This window comes from Somniosus microcephalus, chromosome 10 (genome assembly GCF_052327205.1).
Source record: "Somniosus microcephalus isolate GS21.2 chromosome 10, FLI_Smic_1.0, whole genome shotgun sequence".
NCBI lineage: Eukaryota > Metazoa > Chordata > Chondrichthyes > Squaliformes > Somniosidae > Somniosus > Somniosus microcephalus.
This window is the reverse complement of record NC_140996.1, coordinates 160,559,404-160,579,572: the sequence shown is the minus strand read 5'-3', so window position 1 is coordinate 160,579,572 and position 20,169 is coordinate 160,559,404. Positions and strand designations below refer to the sequence as shown.

The 20,169-nt window shown below is 43.8% G+C and overlaps 1 protein-coding gene across 3 annotated transcripts in view; it reads left to right on the top strand.

Moving 5' to 3' along the window:
* The window catches only part of pdgfd (platelet derived growth factor d), a 199,052-nt gene that overhangs the window by 131,979 nt on the left and 46,904 nt on the right, over window positions 1–20,169 (top strand). For 2 of the 3 annotated variants that reach the window (XM_085999058.1, XM_085999057.1), the window contains exons 4-5: window positions 6,678–6,737; window positions 18,167–18,368. In XM_085999058.1, coding sequence (XP_085855184.1) covers window positions 6,678–6,737; window positions 18,167–18,368 — 262 coding nt within the window. The remainder of the gene's footprint in view (window positions 1–6,677; window positions 6,738–18,166; window positions 18,369–20,169) is intronic. The other variant, XM_085999059.1, reaches the window with a different exon arrangement.

Genomic DNA, 20,169 nt, shown 5'->3' with positions numbered 1-20,169 from the left:
ATGTTTTTGCCACCAAAGTGGATAACCTCGCATTTATCCACATTATACTGCATTTGCCATGCATCTGCCCAATCACCCAACCTGTCCAAATCATACTGGAGTTTCTCAGCATCCTCCTCATAGCACACACGCCCACCCAGCTTTGTGTCATCTGCAAACTTGGAGATATTACATCTAGTTCCCTCGTCTAGATCATTAATATATATTGTGATTAGCTGAGGTCTTAGCACCGATCCCTGCGCTACCCCACTATTCACTGCCTGCCACTCTTTGCTTCCTGTCTGCCAACCAGTTCTCTATCCAAGTCAGTACCTTACCCCCAATCTCATGTGCTTTAACTTTACACGCTAATCTCTTATGCGGGACCTTATCGAAAGCCTTCTGAAAGTCCAAATACACCACATCCACTGGTTCTCCCTTATCAATTCTACCAGTTACATCCTCAAAAAATTCCAGTAGCTTAGTCAAGCACGATTTACCTTTTGTAAATCCATGTTGACTTTGTCTGATCCTGTCACTGTTTTCCAAGTGCTCTGCTATTACATCTTTTATAATGGACTCTAGCATTTTCCCCACTACCGATGTCAGGCTTACCGATCTATAATTCCCCGTTTTCTCTCTACCACCTTTTTTGAATAGTGGGGTTACATTAGCTACCCTCCAATCCATGGGAACTGCTCCAGAGTCTATAGAATTTTGGAAGATGACCAGCAATGCATCTCCTATTTCTAAGGCCACTTCCTTAAGTACCCTAGGATGTAGATTAGGCCCTAACACCATTTCCCTACAAATACTGATTTCATTTAGTTCCTCCCTCTCATTAGACCCTATGTTCACCGACGTCTCTGGGAGGTTATTTGTGTCCTCCTTTGAGAAGACAGAACCAAAGTATGTATTTGTGTTTCAATTTTATATCCAGTTTACAGAACATTTTCTATTCAGTCATGAAATTAATTGGCAAAATAGATCTGTATTTATCAGTTATTAGCAGTACCAAAAAATGTTTAACTGGAATAAAGACGAGAAATATTTTCCATCTTGTATGAAGAGAGGTGAATATATCTGTTTACTCCCCTCCTTCCCGCAGGCTAAATTGAGAGAATACTGGCAAGAGAAGAAGGCACAGAAACCATGTATTGAATGTTACAGACATCCATGTGGATGTGTCTGAATATGATGCCAGACAGGTCTGCATTGATGTTCTCCATTTTGTGTCGATGAGAAGACAGGTAAAGTGGGTAGACAGCCTCACAAATGAGCATCCTATGGGACTGCTGATGCCAAACACTTCAGGAATAGATTTATTATTTCCCAAAAGAAAAAGTATCGAGGTTTCTCATAGGGTATATCTTATCTCATAAACTAGTACATTGGGAAAGAGTAGCATCATAAATGATAGCCATACAAACCACTTTCCAGATATATCAGTAGGTCTTTTGGAAAATTACAAAATGTTATTCTTTGAGTGAGGAATGCATTTGATTAAAAAACATGAAAAATACACAATCTATTTTCTGCAAAATAATTACTTAGAAAGATAAACGTTTGTCATGCTGCATGCCTTTGCTGAGCAAAAGCAGTGGCTTACACAGCGAGGGTATTTACAATTAGTATTAACTGCTGTCAGCTTGTTTATGTTTTCTCATCTGATCCTGACAATTGGAATAAGCAGTCAATGTTTTGTTGTAGCAAGAAAATGCTAATGCTAAAATAATAGAAATTCTTCACTGCAAGGGAACTGAATTATTACAGTTTTTGTGTGTACATATGTTGAAGGCCCCCGTTATGTCAATTCATCTGAAATTGCAGAGACAAACCTGGATTCAGCACCCTGCAATGGCCTCCTGTAGGCTCAGATGCATCTTTCTCTGGTCTTGTTGCAATGTGCTAACGAAACAATTAATCCTTTATTGGTGTTCACCCCTGGTTAGCAGTCCTACCCATAAAGAAACCCAACATCAGTGCCGTGTTATTATAGTGGATGGTGTAAACCTTTTCATGACCACTTTAATCAAATATTGCTCATACTTGTATATGGAAAACACATAGGAGGTCATAACATACTATCTGCAGAAAGAGAAAACATTTTCAATTATACCCTATGCAAATGATCTGGGAAGGCCAGATGTCGGATACAGAAAGACCACAAGATAAATTATGTATGACTGTGCTCCCGAAATGGAGCTTTATTCAATGTGAGTGTGGTTCAGAGAATTGGGCATGGAGATCATTTCATAGTGTGCCCTATTTTTAAGACTTTAATATAAGTAACCACCAGGAACTTGGGAGTGCCATGAATTGGGTACGCTGACCTCCATGCCTGATTCTTAAACTGTGCTCCTATCAAGTGAGGCTCTACACCAGCAGCCTTTCAAAATTCACCTTGTACATATATAACCAGACCTATGGATAACCTTTAATCTCAGGTTAAATACAAATCAGTTTGTCAGGGAAAATGCATTCTATCCCTCCTCACCCCACCTTGTAACTGATATATATCTTCCCTTGTTTACATTCCATTCCACATGACTCACCATTCCCATGGCTGAGAGAGAGGCAGATGATCTGTTCTCAGGCTTGTGTCATTACTGCACCGAGTCAGTCATAAGATTGACCTTACGCTCTGGTTTTTCCCTTCATCCTGTGGGAAATCTTGGCATCAGCTCCAGATAGTCCAGCTTGGACTGGAGCTTATCTTACGAGAAACAAAATGGGAAAGCACATCGTACCATTTCATAGGAAACACCAGCGGATCTCCGTTTGGTATTACTCAAGGTTGTTTGAAGAATACTGTTTTATGCCATATACACATAACTATCAGGGCCACTGATTTAAATGCAATTTAACTTACTAAAAATTATTTTGGAAGTGTTAGTAGTATTTTCAGTTTCAAATTACATGATTATGTTGATATTTGTGTATAGAAACATAGAAACATAGAAGATAGGAGCAGGAGCAGGCCATTCGGCCCCTTGAGCCTGCTCCGCCATTCAATGAGATCATGGCTGATCATCCAATTTCAGTACCCTGTCCCTGCCTTCTCCCCATATCCCTTGATCCCTTTAGCCTTAAGAAATATATCCAACTCCTTCTTGAATATATTTAATCAATTATAAATCATTTTCTTTGATTATTATTACATGTTTATTGTTAATTTTATCCGTTAACCAATTTTAAAGCACAGGAAGATGTTCCAAGTGTCAGGTAGATAGCAGGTATGTGGTAGTACTGGGCTGAGATTACACAGAATGTACACCAGAGAAACAGGCCATTTGGCCCAACTGGTCCATGCTGGTGTTTATGCTCCACACGAGCCGCCACCCATCCCTCTTCATCTAACCCTATCAGCATAACCCTCTATTCCTTTCTCCCTCATGCATTTATCTCGCTTCCCCTTAAATGCATCTATGCTATCCGCCTCAACTACTCCTTGTGGTAGCGAGTTCCACATTCTAACCACTCTTTGGGTAAAGAAGTTTCTCTTGAATTCCCTGTTAGATTTATTGGTGACTACCCTAGTTTTGGTCTCCCCCCACAAGTGGAAACATTTTCTCTACATCTAACCTATCAAACCTTTTTTATAACATTAAAAACCTCTATCAGGTCACCCCTCAGCCTTCTTTTTTCTAGAGAAAAGAGCCCAAGTTTGTTCAATCTTCCCTGATGGGTATAACCTCTCAGTTCTGGTATCATGCTTGTAAATTGTTTTTGCACCTTCTCCAGTTCCTCTGTATCATTTTGATAATATGGAGATCAGAATGCCAAGAGTGGTCTAATCAAAGTTCCATACAAATTTAACATAACTTCTCTGCTTTTCAATCCTATCCCTCTAGAAATAAACCCCAGTGCTTTTTTTTGCTTTTTGTTTTAAATGGCCTTATTAACCTACATTGCTACTTTTAGTGATTTGTATATCTATACCCCTAGATCGTTTTGCTCCTCTACCCCATTTACTCTTATTTTCCAAGGAGTATGTGGCCTCATTATTCTTCCTACCAAAATGCACCATCTCACACTTAGCTATATTGAAATTCATTTGCCAATTACACACACGTTTAATAATGCCTTCTTGTATTTTGTCACAATCCTACTCAGTATTAACTATACCCCCAAATTTGGTGTCGTCTGCAAATTTTGAAATTGTACTTCCAATCCCTGAGTACAAATCGTTTCTGTAAATGATGAACAACTGTGGTCCCAGCACCAATCCTTGTGGAACACCACTTCCCATCTTTTGCCAGTCTGAGTAACTGATCTTAACCCCTACTCTGTTTTCTGTATTATAGCCAGCTTTCTATCCATTCTGCTACTTGTCCCCTGACTCCACATGCTCTGTGTGGTTTGGTAGCATTGAGAGTGCAATCTGGGATGTGGGAGCACTGGGAGGAGAGTAGTGGGGTGTGGAAGGAGTGGAGGAGTATTGGGTTCTGGGAGTGTTAGAGTGGGGTTGTCCTTTGTTTGGGAGTATTGAGAGGAGGTTTCTTGGCTCCCTGACTGCTGGGATTGATGTGTGGGAATTTGGAAAGGGATGAGAGGGTGGCCTTGGGGGTGTACGAGTATTTGGACAGGGGACATATTGGGGAGGGTGGTTTCTGGGTGTGGGACTGGTGGGAGGCAAATATAGTTGTCGGCGCACTGGAAGTAGTATCGTGGGGGTGTGGCAGAAGTAGAAGCACGCCACTGGAGGGATTCCTGAGCTGTGGCAGTACTGAGTGGGTCTAGGACCACTGGGATGGGCATCACAAGGTTTGGCAGTATTGGGGAGTTTTGGGTTAGGAAATATTGGGCAGGGGTCATGAGATATAGGAGTGAGTGTCAATGTCTGGGAGTGGTGTCTCAGCATTTGGGAGAAATGGAAAGGAGATTGTGAGGTGTGAGACTACTGGGGTGTTGAGGTCTGGATCCATGACAGGACAATGGTGGGCCAGGATGTGGGAGTACTAGGGAGGGAGGACTGAGCTTCTGGGAGGATAGGAGAGCACAGTCATAGGAACACAGGAATAAGAGTAAGCCATTCAGCCCCTTCAGCCTGTTCCACCATTCAATTAGATCATGGCTGCTCTGTAGCTCAACTCCATTTACTTGCCTTTGTTCCTTATCCCTTAATAACCTTACCCAACAAAAATCTATTGATCTCAGGTTTTGATAATCATAATTGACCCAGAATCCACAGCCTTTTGGGGGAGCGAACTCCAGATTTCCACTACAATTTGTAGGAAAAACTGGCTCCCTGATTTCACTCCTAAATGGCTAGCTCTAATTTTAAAGATTATGCCCTCTTGTTCTGGATTTCCCCACCAGAGGACATAGTTTCTCTGTATCTATCCTATCTAATCCCTTTATCATTTTAAGCACCTTGAATGTTCACTAATAAGGCAGACTGTACCTCAAATAAGCAATAATGGGCAGCCTCCCACACTGTACTGTAGTCAGGGAAGAGAAGGTTTCCATCAATCTCCTCTCACTCATTCGTAAGTAGACAGCCAATTGTCCTATCCAATCCTGTCTGCTGACACTTTTCCAGTTCTGTAGTGGTAATACTGATTTTAAGTTATTTTCTCCACGTTTCACCAATTGGGTCTTCGACATCACACACTACTCCCAGCAACTTACTCCTAGGCTTTCACCATTGGCACTCAAAACCAGGCACAAGGTGATGTGCAAAAGCAGCCCAGAGTGACTGGGTGCAGCTGAGATGAAGAATTCAGCAGATGGATGATCAATGACGTAAATCCATTTGCTATGGCTTCTTCCAGCGCAGTGTGCCATTTCTCGGTGTAGTCATTGACATGTTCTGAGAGAAAATCTTGTTATACAGGAATTGCATTTATGAATAAGGGTCTGGACATGGCAAAGCTATATACACTGAAAGTTAATTTAGGCTGCGGGTATGGAGCGAGGCTTTGAAAAGGAAAAAGAAACCATGAAATGTTTGGATATTAAAGGACCAGCGGCAGGGGAGAAGTTGTATAAGAGACTCTTCAATCATTCTGAGGTGTGTTTTGAAATTGCAGTCTTCACTCAATCTGGATTCTAGGCCCAAATATGATTCTGTTTCTTCCCCTGAAATTTAACCAACTTCATATTCAGTACAAGTGAATACTTGTGACAGTCCAACACTGTGAAATCCCTTCCATGAAGCTGAGACTTTGTATTTATTATCAGTCTCAATTAGGCATAATGATCCACACGCATACAGACAGTGACATTGTTGCAATGAGTCCTTTCAAAGCTCACTTCTTAAAAAGCCTTTAAAACATTCATTTTACAACATCCTAGACTGCTAATACGGAGAGTTTTGACATGATGTATATATTGAGCCCCACAGCAAAAGCAGAAAATCAGCTGTCAACCAGAAAATTGAAAGCATCACATTTCATAAAATGTTTCAAAGTGTTGAAGAAAGATGTCCTTTCTTTATAAATTGATCTCATTGCAAGCTTGAGTAATATCATGCAATTTTCTTTTATACTACAGAAAGCCACAACTATTATAGCAAAACCACTGTAATAGAGGGACATTAGATCGAAAAATGAATTTAGTGCGAGCATTCAGTATTATTAGTTAGCCTCCCATCAGTGCCGTGAACACTTCACATTGCAAGGATACTGGATATATTAATAACATGAACAAGGAAGGTGATCAATAGTCTGGACATTTATTTCATTCTGTTTCAGGACGATTTACAGCCGCAACCCTCAAAATCGAACTGGGAGGCAGTCACAAGTTCTGTCTCGGTAAGTAATTTTTAGCCCTGTTGCGTGACAAAGCATCAATAAAAGAAGGAAGGTTGGTGTAAAGTCCGCACCTCAATAATACACGGACTTCGGGAGAACAGTTTAACAGGTACTTTACTGAACAAGCGGCAGCTTGAAATTGAAACTACAGAAGCCTGCTAGGGCCTTTTATACAGGGGTGGTCACTGCCGGTACTGCAGTCTAAGACCAGTTATTCCCTTAAAGGTACATACACAACAATTCCTCCCCATTTAGATAAACAGTACATAACATTCATTTAACAACTAAATAATAACTAATTACAATTACAATTTCCTCAGTAATATATACATCAACTGAAATAGTCATTTATAAGTTCAGTCTTTGAGGAGGCTTCCTGATCCAGACTGGATAGCGCCTTTCTCGAGTATCCTGTTCTGGCGGTGGAGTCAATTCTGGCTCATTGTCATTGATTGGTTCGTCAGCTTCCAATACCCCTGCTTCTGAGGTAGACGCAATCTGTACTTTGGGCTCATTACCAGGTGCACATGCTTGTGGTACAGGTTTGGCTTGTTCCTGTGACTCTAGAATCTGGTCAGCATGGCGTCTCATGATGCTCTCTCCAACGTCCACTGTGTACATTAGTGGTCCCTGCTGTGTGCATATCGTGCCTGGCTGCCATTTTTCTGTTCGGTAGTCGTGGGCCAAGACTGGTTGCCTATCTTGAAGCTCCTGGTTGGCTTCTCATTTATGTGCTGGAACTGCTTAACCTCAACATCTTGTCTTATGTTTGGTTTGAGCAAATCCAAGCGACATCTTAGTCTCCGGTTGAAAAACAGTACGGCTGAAGTTTGGTTGGTTACTGCATGTGTCGCATTCCGGTAAGCAAACAGGAAATTATCCACCTTGTGTTGCAGTGGTATGTCGTCATTATACATTGCCTTTATGGCCTTTTTAAAGGTCTGAACAAACCTCTCAGCCAATCCATTTGTGGCTGGATGATAGGGGGCAGATGTGTAATGTTTCACCCCATTATTCTTCAGGAACCTCCGGAAATCCTCAGACACAAACTGTGGGCCATTGTCGGAACAGATCTGTTCTGGCAACCCATTCCTGGCAAAGATGGTCCTTAGGACTGCAATAGTTTTCTCCGTGGTGGTGGAGGACATTTTAATGACCTCTGGCCATTTTGAATGGGCGTCCACAGCGATTAGAAACATTGAGTCCATAAATGGACCAGCGAAATCAATGTGTACCCGTTGCCATGGAGATGAGGGCCACTCCCATGGATGTAGCGGGGCCTGTGGTGGAGCGTTTTGGACCTTCTGGCATCCTGTGCATCTCTTGGTCATATCCTCGATTTCTTTATCAATTCCCGGCCACCACACAAACGCCCTGGCTAGGCTCTTCATTTTTACCCCTCCCAGATGACCCTCGTGAAGCTCACTGAGCACTCTATCTCTCAACTTGGGTGGAATTACCACTCGGGATCCACACATCAAGGTTCCCCGGCACACTGACAGCTGTTCCCTCCTTGGCGAGAATGCTGGCAACAGTGAGTCGCCATATGCTGGCCATCCCTTCACCATCAAATCATAGACCCAAGAGAGTGTCGGGTCATTTTGGGTTTCCTCCTCAATACTTGTGTTTGTAACAGGCAAACATTCGATTATGGTCACATGGAATATCTCCACAGGGTCCACTGCAGATGCTTCTTCCGCCGTAGGCAACGGTAGGCGCGACAGCCCATCAGCGTTTCCATGTTGTTTCGTACCTTTGTACTCTATGTCATACTGATGTGCCCCTAGAAAAAGTGACCATCTCTGCAGCCGTTGCGTCGTCATCACCGGAACGCCCTTCTTTGGGTTAAAAATTGAGACCAGGGGTTGATGATCAGTCAGTAGGGTGAATTTCTGCCCGTGCCGATAGTGATTGAACTTCTTCACCCCCCACACCAGGCTGAGGGCCTCCCTGTCAATCTGGGCATAGTTACGCTCGGCTGAGGTTAGCGAGCGCGATGCAAATGCTATTGGCCTCTCTGAACCGTCACGGAATTTGTGTGACAACACCGCTCCAATGCCGTAAGGTGACGTATCACATGCCAACCGAATCGGTAGTGTTGGGTTGTAGTGGGCCAATACTTCTTTTGAAGTGATTTGGCATTTACATTCCTGAAAGGCACGCTTACACTCATCACTCCATTTCCATGTTACACCAGTTTGAAGGAGGGCGTTCAGTGGGTGCAGAATTGTAGATAAATTCGGCAAGAACTAATGGTAGTAGTTCACCAACCCGAGGAACGACCTCAGTTGCGACACATTTTCTGGTGCTGGAGCCTTGACTACAGCCTCAATCTTGTCTGGCGACTTATGCAACCCTTCCTCATCAATCATGTGGCCACAATACGAGATTTGTCTCCTGAAGAACTCGCATTTGGGACGGTTGGCTCGTAGCCATATTCCTGCAATCTCGTGAGCACCTGTTCCAGGTTGGCAAGGTGTTCATTGTCATTTTCGCCCGTAACCAGGATGTCGTCCAAATAACACTGGGTCCCCGGGATCCCTTGCAGGACTTGTTCCATTGCCCTCTGCCACATAGCCGGGGCCGATGCTACCCCAAATACCAGTCGATTGTACTGGTAAAGGCCTTCGTGAGTGTTTATCGTGAGGTATTTCCTAGATGCTTCTTCCACCTCCATTTGTAGATACGCTTGAGCCAGGTCAATCTTTGTAAAACGTTTCCCTCCAGATAGCGAGGCGAAAATATCTTCTATCCGCGGAAACGGATACTGTACTGTGTGCAGCACTGGGTTCACAGTCACCTTGAAGTCCCCACAGATGCGAACCTTCCTTGGCTCCCCAGGCGTGCTGCTCAATGATTTCTTCATTACAGGAACGATGGGTGTGGCCCACTCGCTCCAGTCCACCTTAGACAGCACCCCCGAATGCTCCAGACTCTCCAGTTCAGTTTCCACAGCTGGGCGTATCGCGTATGGCACCGGTCTGGCCTTGAAAAATTTTGGAGTTGTGTTATCCTCAATCTTTATGGTTGCCTTTACTCCTTTTAGAGTCCCAAGCCCTTGTTGGAACACCTCTTCCGCGTCAGATAGAATTTGTGACAGACGTCCAGGTGCGACGTCATCATCTTTTTTGTCAGTCACAGTTAGTGCCAGAATGGAATGCCAATCCAATTTTAGTCTTCGGATCCATTCATGTCCCAATAATGGTGGTCCTCCATCTCATAGTATATACAAGTATAGTTTCTGTGTTTCCTTTCCGTTATATTCAACTGGCACCCTTATTTTTCCTCTGGGGTAGACCTTTTGCCCCGTGTATGTCTTCAATATAATGGATGTGTCCTTTAAGGGTATGTGTGAGAATAGCCGCTCATAGTCTCGTCGATTCATGACAGTTAGGGCTGATCCTGTGTCCAATTCCATCTTCACTGGGGACCCTGCTATCATGAGGGTTACCCAAATGGTTCGGTGATCTTCTTTTGCGATCACGTTGTGTAATTTTAAACAACTTAGTCGCCTGCTCCCGGAGTCCTTATCACCCTCCTAATCTTCTGAACTACTGTCTGTCACTTTCTTTACTTTCCTGTACTGTTCCTTCGTAGTTCTTGTCGTGTTGGTCTTCTTTCCCGACCTGCAGACTCTTGCTGTATGTCCCATTTTTCCGCATTGCCTGCAAATTTTGTCTTTGAACCAGCAGTCCTTCTGCTCATGGGTTGTTCTGCCGCAGCGATAGCACTTTTCGGCTCCATACGCCATTTCGTTAGCGCTGTATTCTTGTGGTTTCTGTTGTATTTCCGCAGCTCCCCGTGCTGCTGCTTCGTAGGATATTGCCACGCTGAAAGCCTGTTCTAGCGTCAGGTCCTTTTTTGAAAGTAGTCGTTTCTGGGTTCCTTCACTCTGGAGCCCGCAGACAAACTTATCCCGTAAGGTGTCTGCCAGTCCTGCTCCGAACTGGCAGTGCTTCGATAACTTGCGTAGTTCCGTAAGATAGTCAGCATTGCTCTCATCTTTGTGCTGGTTTCTTTTATGGAGCTTGAATCTTTTTACTATCAGCAGTGGTGTAGGGCTTAGGTGTTCCTGTAAGATATGAACAATCTCCTCAAAAGTTTTCTCCATTGGTTTAGCTGGGGTAATTAAATTCCGCAATAGGCCGTACGTATTCGCACCCATCAGATTTAATAATACCGACGCCCTCTTTCCATCGGCCACCTCATTTGCCTTGCAGTACACTTCGATTCTTTCTACATACGTGGTCCAGTCTTCTACCTCATTGTCGAAAGCAGTGATACTGCCACTTTTCGGCATCTTGGGCGATTTAAAATGGCGCCTCCCGCGCTTTTGCTTCTTCCCCAATGGAATAAAATGGCGCCTCCCGCGCTTTTGCTTCTTCCCCTTACTGCCACGCTGCTCCTAGCATTCTACAGGGTAATGGCGGCGACCCGCAGCTTCGGCGCGTCTCGCTTTCCTTCCCCCCCTGTTTGGTTTCTCTCCACTGTCCTGTTCTCGAGCACCGACCGTGCCCTGTGCGCTCCACCCTCTCTCTCTTGTTTTCTTTTCCCGGCGACGCTGCGTGGCCCGAGCAGTCCGGAAAGGTCAGCGCGCTACCTACTACCAGCACGATTCGCTGGAACCACAGTCTCTCCCGCAATTCTCCAAACACCGATGGATTCTTTGGGCAGTTGCCCTCGGTCGACGCCCGTTGCTCAGACTACGACCTTCCAGGACCTTCCTTTCAGGCGAGATCCCCGTGAGATGATGCCACACTGCAGGTGAGTTCGAACTTACTCGTCGCCACTGTAAAGTCCGCGCCTCAATAATACACGGACTTCGGGAGAACAGTTTAACAGGTACTTTACTGAACAAGAGGCAGCTTGAAACTGAAACTACAGAAGCCTGCTAGGGCCTTTTATACAGGGGTGGTCACTGCCGGTACTGCAGTCTAAGACCAGTTATTCCCTTAAAGGTACATACACAACAGTTGGGATGGCAATAGGGCTATTACAGGATAGACAGCATAATACCACAGGTAACAATAGAGAGAGTGCAGAAATATTAAATAATTATTTTGCTTCAGTATTTACCAGGGAGATAGAACAGGTGGACATGACATTGGATGATGAGATTAGTAATGAGATAAGTGCATTTAAAATAAAAAGAGGGGATATATTAAATAAACTAATCAAACTCAAAGAGGATAAAACCCCTGGTCTGGATGGATTGCATCAACGCATTTAAAAAGAATCTAGGGAAGAGATAGCAGAGGCATTACTATGCATAATTAATAATTCATTAGAAAAAGGTGTACTGCCAGAGGACTGGCAGATAGCTAACGTAATACCTATATTTAAGAAGGGGGATAGAACATGTCCAGGGAACTATAGACCAGTCAGCTTAACATCGGTGGTAGGAAAAATAATGGAATCCCTACTAAAGGAGAAAATAGAAGACTATCTAGAAACCAAAAACATAGTAAGGAATAGTCAGTATGGATTTCAAAAGGGAAAGTCTTGCTTGACCAACCTCACTGAATTTTTTGAAGAGGTAACAGAGAGAGGATACAAGGGTAATGCAGTAGATGTAATTTATCTAGATTTTCAAAAGGCCTTCGATAAGGTACCCCATAATAGAGTGATGAACAAAGTCAGAGAATGTGGAGTCAGGGGACAAGTAGCAGAATGGATAGCTAGTTGGCTTCAAGACAGAAAGCAGAGAGTAGGAGTAAAGGGTAGCTATTCACAGTGGCAGAAGGTGGGTAGCGGTGTTCCACAAGAATCAATGCTGGGATCACTGTTGTTCACAATTTATATTAACAATTTGGACTTTGGAATCAAAAACACAATTTCTAAATTTGCAGATGATGCCAAATTGGGGGGGATACTGAGGAGGACAGCAACAAATTACAGGAGGACATTAATAAACTTGCAGAATGGGCATATAATTGGCAAATGAAGGTCAACACAGATAAATGTGAGGCATTATGTTTTGGTAGGAAGAATAGGGAGGTCACTTATCACTTAGAGGGTGTAAGTCTATATGTGGTAGAGGAACAAAGCGATCTCGGAGTACAAATGCACAAATCACTAAAAGCTACAACAAAGCAAACCAAGCACTAGGGTTTATTTCTAGAGGGATAGAATTGAAAAGTAGGGAAGTTATGCTAAACCTGTATCGAACCTTGGTTAGACCACACTTAGAGTATTGCGTACAGTTCTGGTCGCTATATTGTAAAAAGGATATATAGGCACTGGAGAGGGTGCAGAGAAGATTTACAAGGATAATACCAGAAATACGAGGGTATACATATCAGGAAAGGATGAACAGGCTGGGTCTCTTTTCTCTTCAAAAAAGAAGGCTGAGGGGTGACCTAATAGAGGTCTTTAAAATTATGAAAGGTTTTGATAGAGTAGATACAGAGGGAATGTTTCTGCTTGTGGGGAAGAGCATAACTAAAGGCCATCAATATAAGATAGTCACCAAGAAATCCAATAGGGAATTCAGAAGAAACTTCTTTGCCCAAAGAGTGGTGAGAATGTGGAACTCACCACCACAGGGAGTGGTTGAGACGAATAGTATAGATGCATTTAAGGGGAGGCTAGACAAGCATATGAGGGAGAAGGGAATAGAGGGTTATGCTGATAGATTTAGATGAGGAAAGATGGGAGGAGGATCGGGTGGAGCATACACGCCGGCATGGACTGGTTGGGCCGAATGGCCTGTTTCTGTGCCGTATATCCTATGTAAAGAGTCAAGGGGGGAAAAATACGCTAGCGACCAAAATTACGGCGGCAATCGGTAAATTCAGTTTTAGCGGCCCAAGAGGGAGATGGAGCACTAATTCAAGCGCTGCACTTCCTTCTTAGAGCACTAATCCCGAATATCAGGGCGGTGCGTTCTGCAGTACTACATACTGGGCCACATAGCACTACCGCATGGAAGGGCTCTTCCCATCTTTAAAGTGGAGGGCCCAAGCCCACAACTCTGTGGGGCTCTACCTGGACCACAGGGGAGCAGAGTGCCGTGCCAGCAACCTGGCACTCAAGAGGAGTGCCAGGCTGCCAGATCGTGGCACGGACCCCGCGTTCAAAGAGGCAACGGTAGGTCGACCAAATTTTTTTCTCCCCGCCCGCCACATCCCCTTTACTTAGCCTCCTGCCACGCCGCTCCTACCCCCTGAATCAGTCACTGTGCCAATTCAGGGGGCGCGGGCCAATTTTGCAGGCGGGGCGAGAACGGGGCGCTGCGCACAGTGATGATGTCGTCATCACCTGCGCAGCGGAGCGGGGCGCTACCGGTTACCGCCACCGCTAAACTCCTGCTGAATTTAGCGGGAGTCGTTAGCGGCACTACGCCCAGGCAAAAAGTCATTTGCGCCCCATTAGCGCCCCCCAGGGGTGCTAACGAGAGGCGCAAATGCACTGAATTTCTAGCCCCTTAAGGTGTTTATATTATTTTACTTTTTTGCTTCATGCTCCCTCTTCATTAAGACATAATTTTTCCCCTCTTTCACTCTTCCCTATATCAGACATTATTCCCAGGCTGAAAATATAGGCAGCTAACCTGCTCTCTCCTCCGGTATGGAGTACAAGAGAGGCCTAGGTTAATTTATCCTTTGATTGCCCTCCATCCCCTCTACTGAAATGCCTTTGCATTTACCCCCTACGGACTGCAGTCTTGTGATTGGCAACTCACCATGCTAAGAATCAGCATCAAGAAAAATCTTGCCATTCTGTGGTGGGGCATGTCAATACACCACCAGATTAACCTGTTAGAGTCACTTGCTTTAGAAATAATGGAAATTAAATATGTCTTGTGTACTAGTGACAGTGATATATGTAGTAATATTCTGGCTATGCAAGTCAGCAGTTTGGCTAATACAGAATAACAATGACAAACAAGCCTGATAACAGCACCTTAAATGCTGCTAATGAAATTTAAATCTCCTCTCTTTTGCAGAATTCTTAAACATGCTAATCTATTTATTTTAATTTTTGATTTAGGTTCCAATATACAATATAATTTTGCAAAAAAGTATCAAATAAAGGCATTCAGCATGCTATACCACACAGTGGATCCGATTATCAGTTTAGTGGCAGAGACAGTAATTGTGAAGTGATGAGGGAATGCTGATGATTTCTCTCCATTATGCTGACTTAGATTTTCCTGAAGAAACACCAAGATCAATAAACCTGCAATAAAAATGCCAGGTGCTTTTTTGCAGTAACTCTGACTGCATGTGAGATCCTCGGTTCCTCTGCAATAATGCTACTTTCAGCAGGCACAGTACAAGTTTGGATTATTTGCATGTGAATCGTGACAGGGAGCTGATAATAAACACCATCCATGTCAAAACTGTGAACAAGTGACTTCTGGTAGAAATTGGCAAAATCTGGTAAAACATCAATAGAGAGCCACAAAAAATAACATTTTTGGAGTCAATGGAAAAGAAAGTGGGATGCAGTGCAAAACAAGCTGCCAAATTGCTATCGCCCATTTTACACTCCCGCCCAAGATTAATTTATACCCCCTTTAGGCCTTTCTTAATGTTAAAAATGTTACATAAAAGCAAGTTTTTGCTGCTGTTGTCTTTTTATGTAAGCATGCTCATGGCTCTCTACAGCATTTTGGCCCAGTTGTATATATAAGATAAATATGTTGGGAAAAAACATCTGCATTCCTTTCAGCACACCACCACAATTTCAGCGGGACTGTGCCGGATAGTAAGCTGGGACCCGACCTTCAGTGGAGCTTCTTATACACAGGCCCTGTAAAGTGCAGAGCATCTATCCACTTCTTGCAAGGCCGAGTGTTAAGAGAAAGTGGAGTTCCCACTTGCCCGCCCCTCAGAGGGACCCGGCATAGGATTGGCTGCCAAATGTTGCATGGGGAACCTCACCTGGAGGCGAGCACAGACCCTAAAATATGTCCAACCATTTTTGTGCAGTTTTTGGCCCCCTTATAAAAAGGGCGAATGAAAGTCCTAATTTTTGTTGGGGGGTGGGGGAGGAGCAGCTGGTGGCTGCACACCCCCTAAAGAGGCTAAGCTCTACCAGAATTCCTAGCCTTCTGAGGCAGGCGGTGCCCAAGATGTGACCCTAGTGGTATGGGCGCCTGTCATTCCCGTGAAAAGCAAGCGTCCTCCCTCCGACTCTGCAAACTTTGGTTGGGTCTGTGATGGATTTGGCAGATGCATGCATCCTGGCACCTAGGCAGAATTCCAGCCCTGTGGTATTTATAAAGCACAATCCAGCCTAGTGATGACATATTCCTCAGAATGCACCAAAGGAATGATCACAGAATCAGAATCACAGAAACCCCACAGTGCAGATAGAGGCCATTTCGGCCCATCGAGCCTGCACCGACACATGAAATTGCACCAAATGCAACAAAAAAGCAAGGCAGGATTATTCTACAAACCATTGCTGTTCAGAACACTTTGAATAACCTGTGCATTGTTAAATTAATTTTTTAATAATCTTTAACTGATACTTAGAAAAATAATTAAGGTTTAAGCTATTCTAGTTGTGGATAGTGCTTCCTGTTTAAGAAAGTAGATAACTTGCATTGATTTGAATGAATACTTTCCTTCAGCTTAGCCAATGATTTAATATAAATTTAGCTGGCCTTTAACTCAGCTATACTATCAATTCATATGCCTTTAGAAAAGGTTAAGATATAAATCCAAGACTGCATTGCTCCTCTAGACTATAATCTATATATAGCAGCAGAGGGGCTATTGATCTTAACTCTGTATTTCACCACTCAGGCACTGAACTGCTGCGACATGTGTGGCAAAGTCAGTGCTGTTCATCTCATCCACTTTGTAAAGTAGATTTTTACAGGACAGTTTTACTACATGATTCACTGAAGCAGTATCAGTTCAACGCGTGTGCAAAATAGAAATAGATTGCAGGCCATTTTGAACATCTATCATTCTGAAATGTTTCCAGTATTGAGTGAGGTCAAGTGGGGGAGCTGTCCAAAATGTCTGGGAATCTCTCACACCAAGTGGCTGTTATACATAAATAATCTTACTTTGAGGTAATGTGCACATACTCGCTCAATGTTCTGATACAAATAGTTACAGGATTCAAACTGCAGCTTTGGTTGGAACACCTTCCCCTACCCCTCCCAAAAATTACACTAGTGGCATCATCATGCAGCCAGCAAGTTACAAGGCTGCACTGCTGACTGATTTTTACAGGGAAGAAACAATTGACAGTTAAATTGCTGCAGTCACTGATACTGTATATTCATGTAAGAAGTCACACAACACCAGGTTATAGTCCAATAGTTTTATTTGAAATCACAAGCTTTCGGAGCGCTGCTCCTTCGTCAGGTGAAGTGGAGAGATGCATAAAGACACAGCTTATATAGTCAGAGAATAATGCCAGATGATTACAGGTAATCTTTCTAACTGCCATTTATCACACCTCGGCAGAGAGATAATCACAGCAATCAAAGGTGTGAATGGTGTCCAAACAGGTCAGTCAGGAAAACATTACCTTAAAGAACAATGAGGTGGGGTCACAAGGGGTCAAATGTTGCAGATGCAACATTGTTCTTTGATGTAATGTTTTCCTGACTGACCTGTTTGGACACCATTCACACCTTTGATTGCTGTGATTATCTCTCTGCCGAGGTGTGATAAATGGCAGTTAGAAAGATTACCTGTAATCATCTGGCATTATTCTCTGACTATATAAGCTGTGTCTTTATGCATCTCTCCACTTCACCTGATGAAGGAGCAGCGCTCCGAAAGCTTGTGATTTCAAATAAAACTGTTGGACTATAACCTGGTGTTGCGTAACTTCTTACATTTGTCCACCCCAGTCCAACACCGGCATCTCCACACCACTATATTCATACAGGTTTTTTTCTACAGGTGCACCACTCTACTGTGAAAAAAAATCCAACCACCTCCCAAAAAACACTGCAAATTAATTGTGTACACTTTCTATCTGCTGCTAAATTCACTGGCCAAGCCAGAGGCACCATATTAAACCAATGGCACGACAAGCACAAACAATCTTTTCTCAAAATATTGGGACAATTTTCTTGGTATCTTATTTTTTTAACATACGTTACTTGAGTGCAAACTTAGATGTTTATGCACTATGATTTTTATATGAATTTTAATAACAGTGCTGGCTCATTACTGAGGATTAGCCCATGCATAGATGATCAATTGACCAATAAACACCATTGGTACTAATGCTTCCCTGTGTAACTGGCTTATAGGCTTAGAAAATTTTCAGTGCTGGAGCTGCAGCTTGCTTACATAACAATTGCTTAACTTCAGAGTAATTCATTCTGTGAAACACAGACATTTTGACACAATAGAGCACTTTATAGATACAAATGCTGATATTGGTTTTGAAACGATATAATGATGTTGGGGTACTTTAATATAATTTGGTTATGCTGTTCTGTACAGGGGCCGTTATGGCATTCCTCAGCAGCTACTGCTTCACCACTGACAGCGGAGTCTTTGGATGAGGCAATTGCTAGATTTGATACAATAGAAGAGCTTCTAAAGCATTTAGATCCAGAGTTCTGGGAAGAAGACCTGAATAATATTTTTCAAGAAACACCCCAGTTTCGTGGCAGAACATTTCAACATGAACGAAAGACCAAAGGTAAGAAGCTAATGAATGATTAAATGATGATCATTAAACATCTAATATATATAAAAATCAGTGAGTAGATTGCAAGATTCTACTTCAAAATGCACTGAAATTTCCTATGTCAGGATCCATTTTAAAAATGTCGACATTTACCTGCAGTTTCTGTTAAGTCTGTAGGTGGTGCTGTGATAGGTAGATCCAGTGTTAAACATGTCATGTAACATTAAATGTAAAAACAGGAGCTGTCATGAGTCTTTGTGCAGTCCTGGCCACCCCCAACGGCTCTGCCGCAGACTCTACATTCTCACTGACTGCATCACCAGAATTAGTTGAAAATCTGTGCAAGATAATAAAAGTAAAGTAAGGTTTTCAAATGCTATTTCTGCCTTCCCAACAGACAGCTAGGTAATCCATGTGGCATTGTCGTTCTAGCCATGAACCCCAATGAACATACGTTCTTTCAGAACCATGAATCCGAAAGAAAACTTGCTGATAAAAATCTTGGCCTAACATGCTGCCCCCCGCGACCCCCTTCCCCCAGCTTTTGTAGTACCTTCCTTCCCACTTTGAGCATGTCCCTTCCAATGCTCACTGGAACGCACCTTCTCCTGGACACTGCTTTTACTTGTCAACCTTCGGCCATTGCATGTCCGCCACCATCACTCTTCCCATCGTGCAATCACTTTGCCAAAGAATTTTTGGTCCTGAGCACAACACCCCCCCCCCAACCACCGAAAGACACTACGAGAGCCGTGTAAACCCCCTACCCCCAGCCCTCCACACCGAGAGACATTGTGAGATGCTTGTCAAATAATATTTACATTCCATGGCACCCCACTGAAACACTTTAGCACCCTTGACCAACATCCCAGCCCACCCCCTCTCCCCCCCGCCACTTATTGAGGCTTGCAGAGCCTCGACCAATATCTCCCCCCACTGAGGAACACTCGGGGGAGAGAAATTCGGTATCACCCTGTTTGGGGCGGAATTATCAGCCAGGCGCAAAGTTTAGCGCCTGGCGCTAATTATCACCTCTGACTGCAAACTTGGCTTCTATCGCACCTGGAGGTGATTGGAGCACTAAATCAGGCGCTACACACCTCTCTTAAGGCGCTAACGCAGAGAAGCGAGGCGCTAACTCAGAGCGCTGGCGAAGCTCATGTGATGTCAGTCAGCAATGGAACACAGACACATTGGTGCCGGCCAGTTCTTAAAGGGGAGGGTCGATCTTGCTCTCCATCCACACCCTGCTCATTGCAGCCTTGAATCTCGGCCTGGAGAGACCTGTACATCAAATCTGCTGGAAAGAAGAATGGAGAGGCCCAGGGAAAGAGCTTAGAGTGCAGCCCCCATAGTCTCTTCTAAATTGATGCAAGGAATTTCAAATCCAAATGAACCTGCAAAGTGCTGCTCAGTACCCAAAACTCCTTCACAGAGCGTTGAATCTCTCCAGAAGTCTCTCTCTCTCTCTCAGAATGCATGGTGCAAAAATGTCACCGACAAAAAAAGGCAGGAAGCGGTCACCTTTAAACAGCGCTCTCCCAGTCCCTTCCTGACTGCAAAACGCTCCCCTCAACCTGTCGTTGCTAGCGGCAGGCAGGAAGGCGGGGATGCCACTCAATATCCGGTCCGGGGTGCTACCAGGGTGTTGCACGCTCGACTGACGTCACAATCTGCGGGTGTAGGAGATCGTGGCGGTAGTGTTTAGCACCGCCGCAAAATGTCTGGCTAATTTCATGAGCGGCGCAAACATCACCATGCCCATGCACTAGTTGCTTTGCGCCCCATTAGCGCCCTCTTAGCGGGAAGTGCA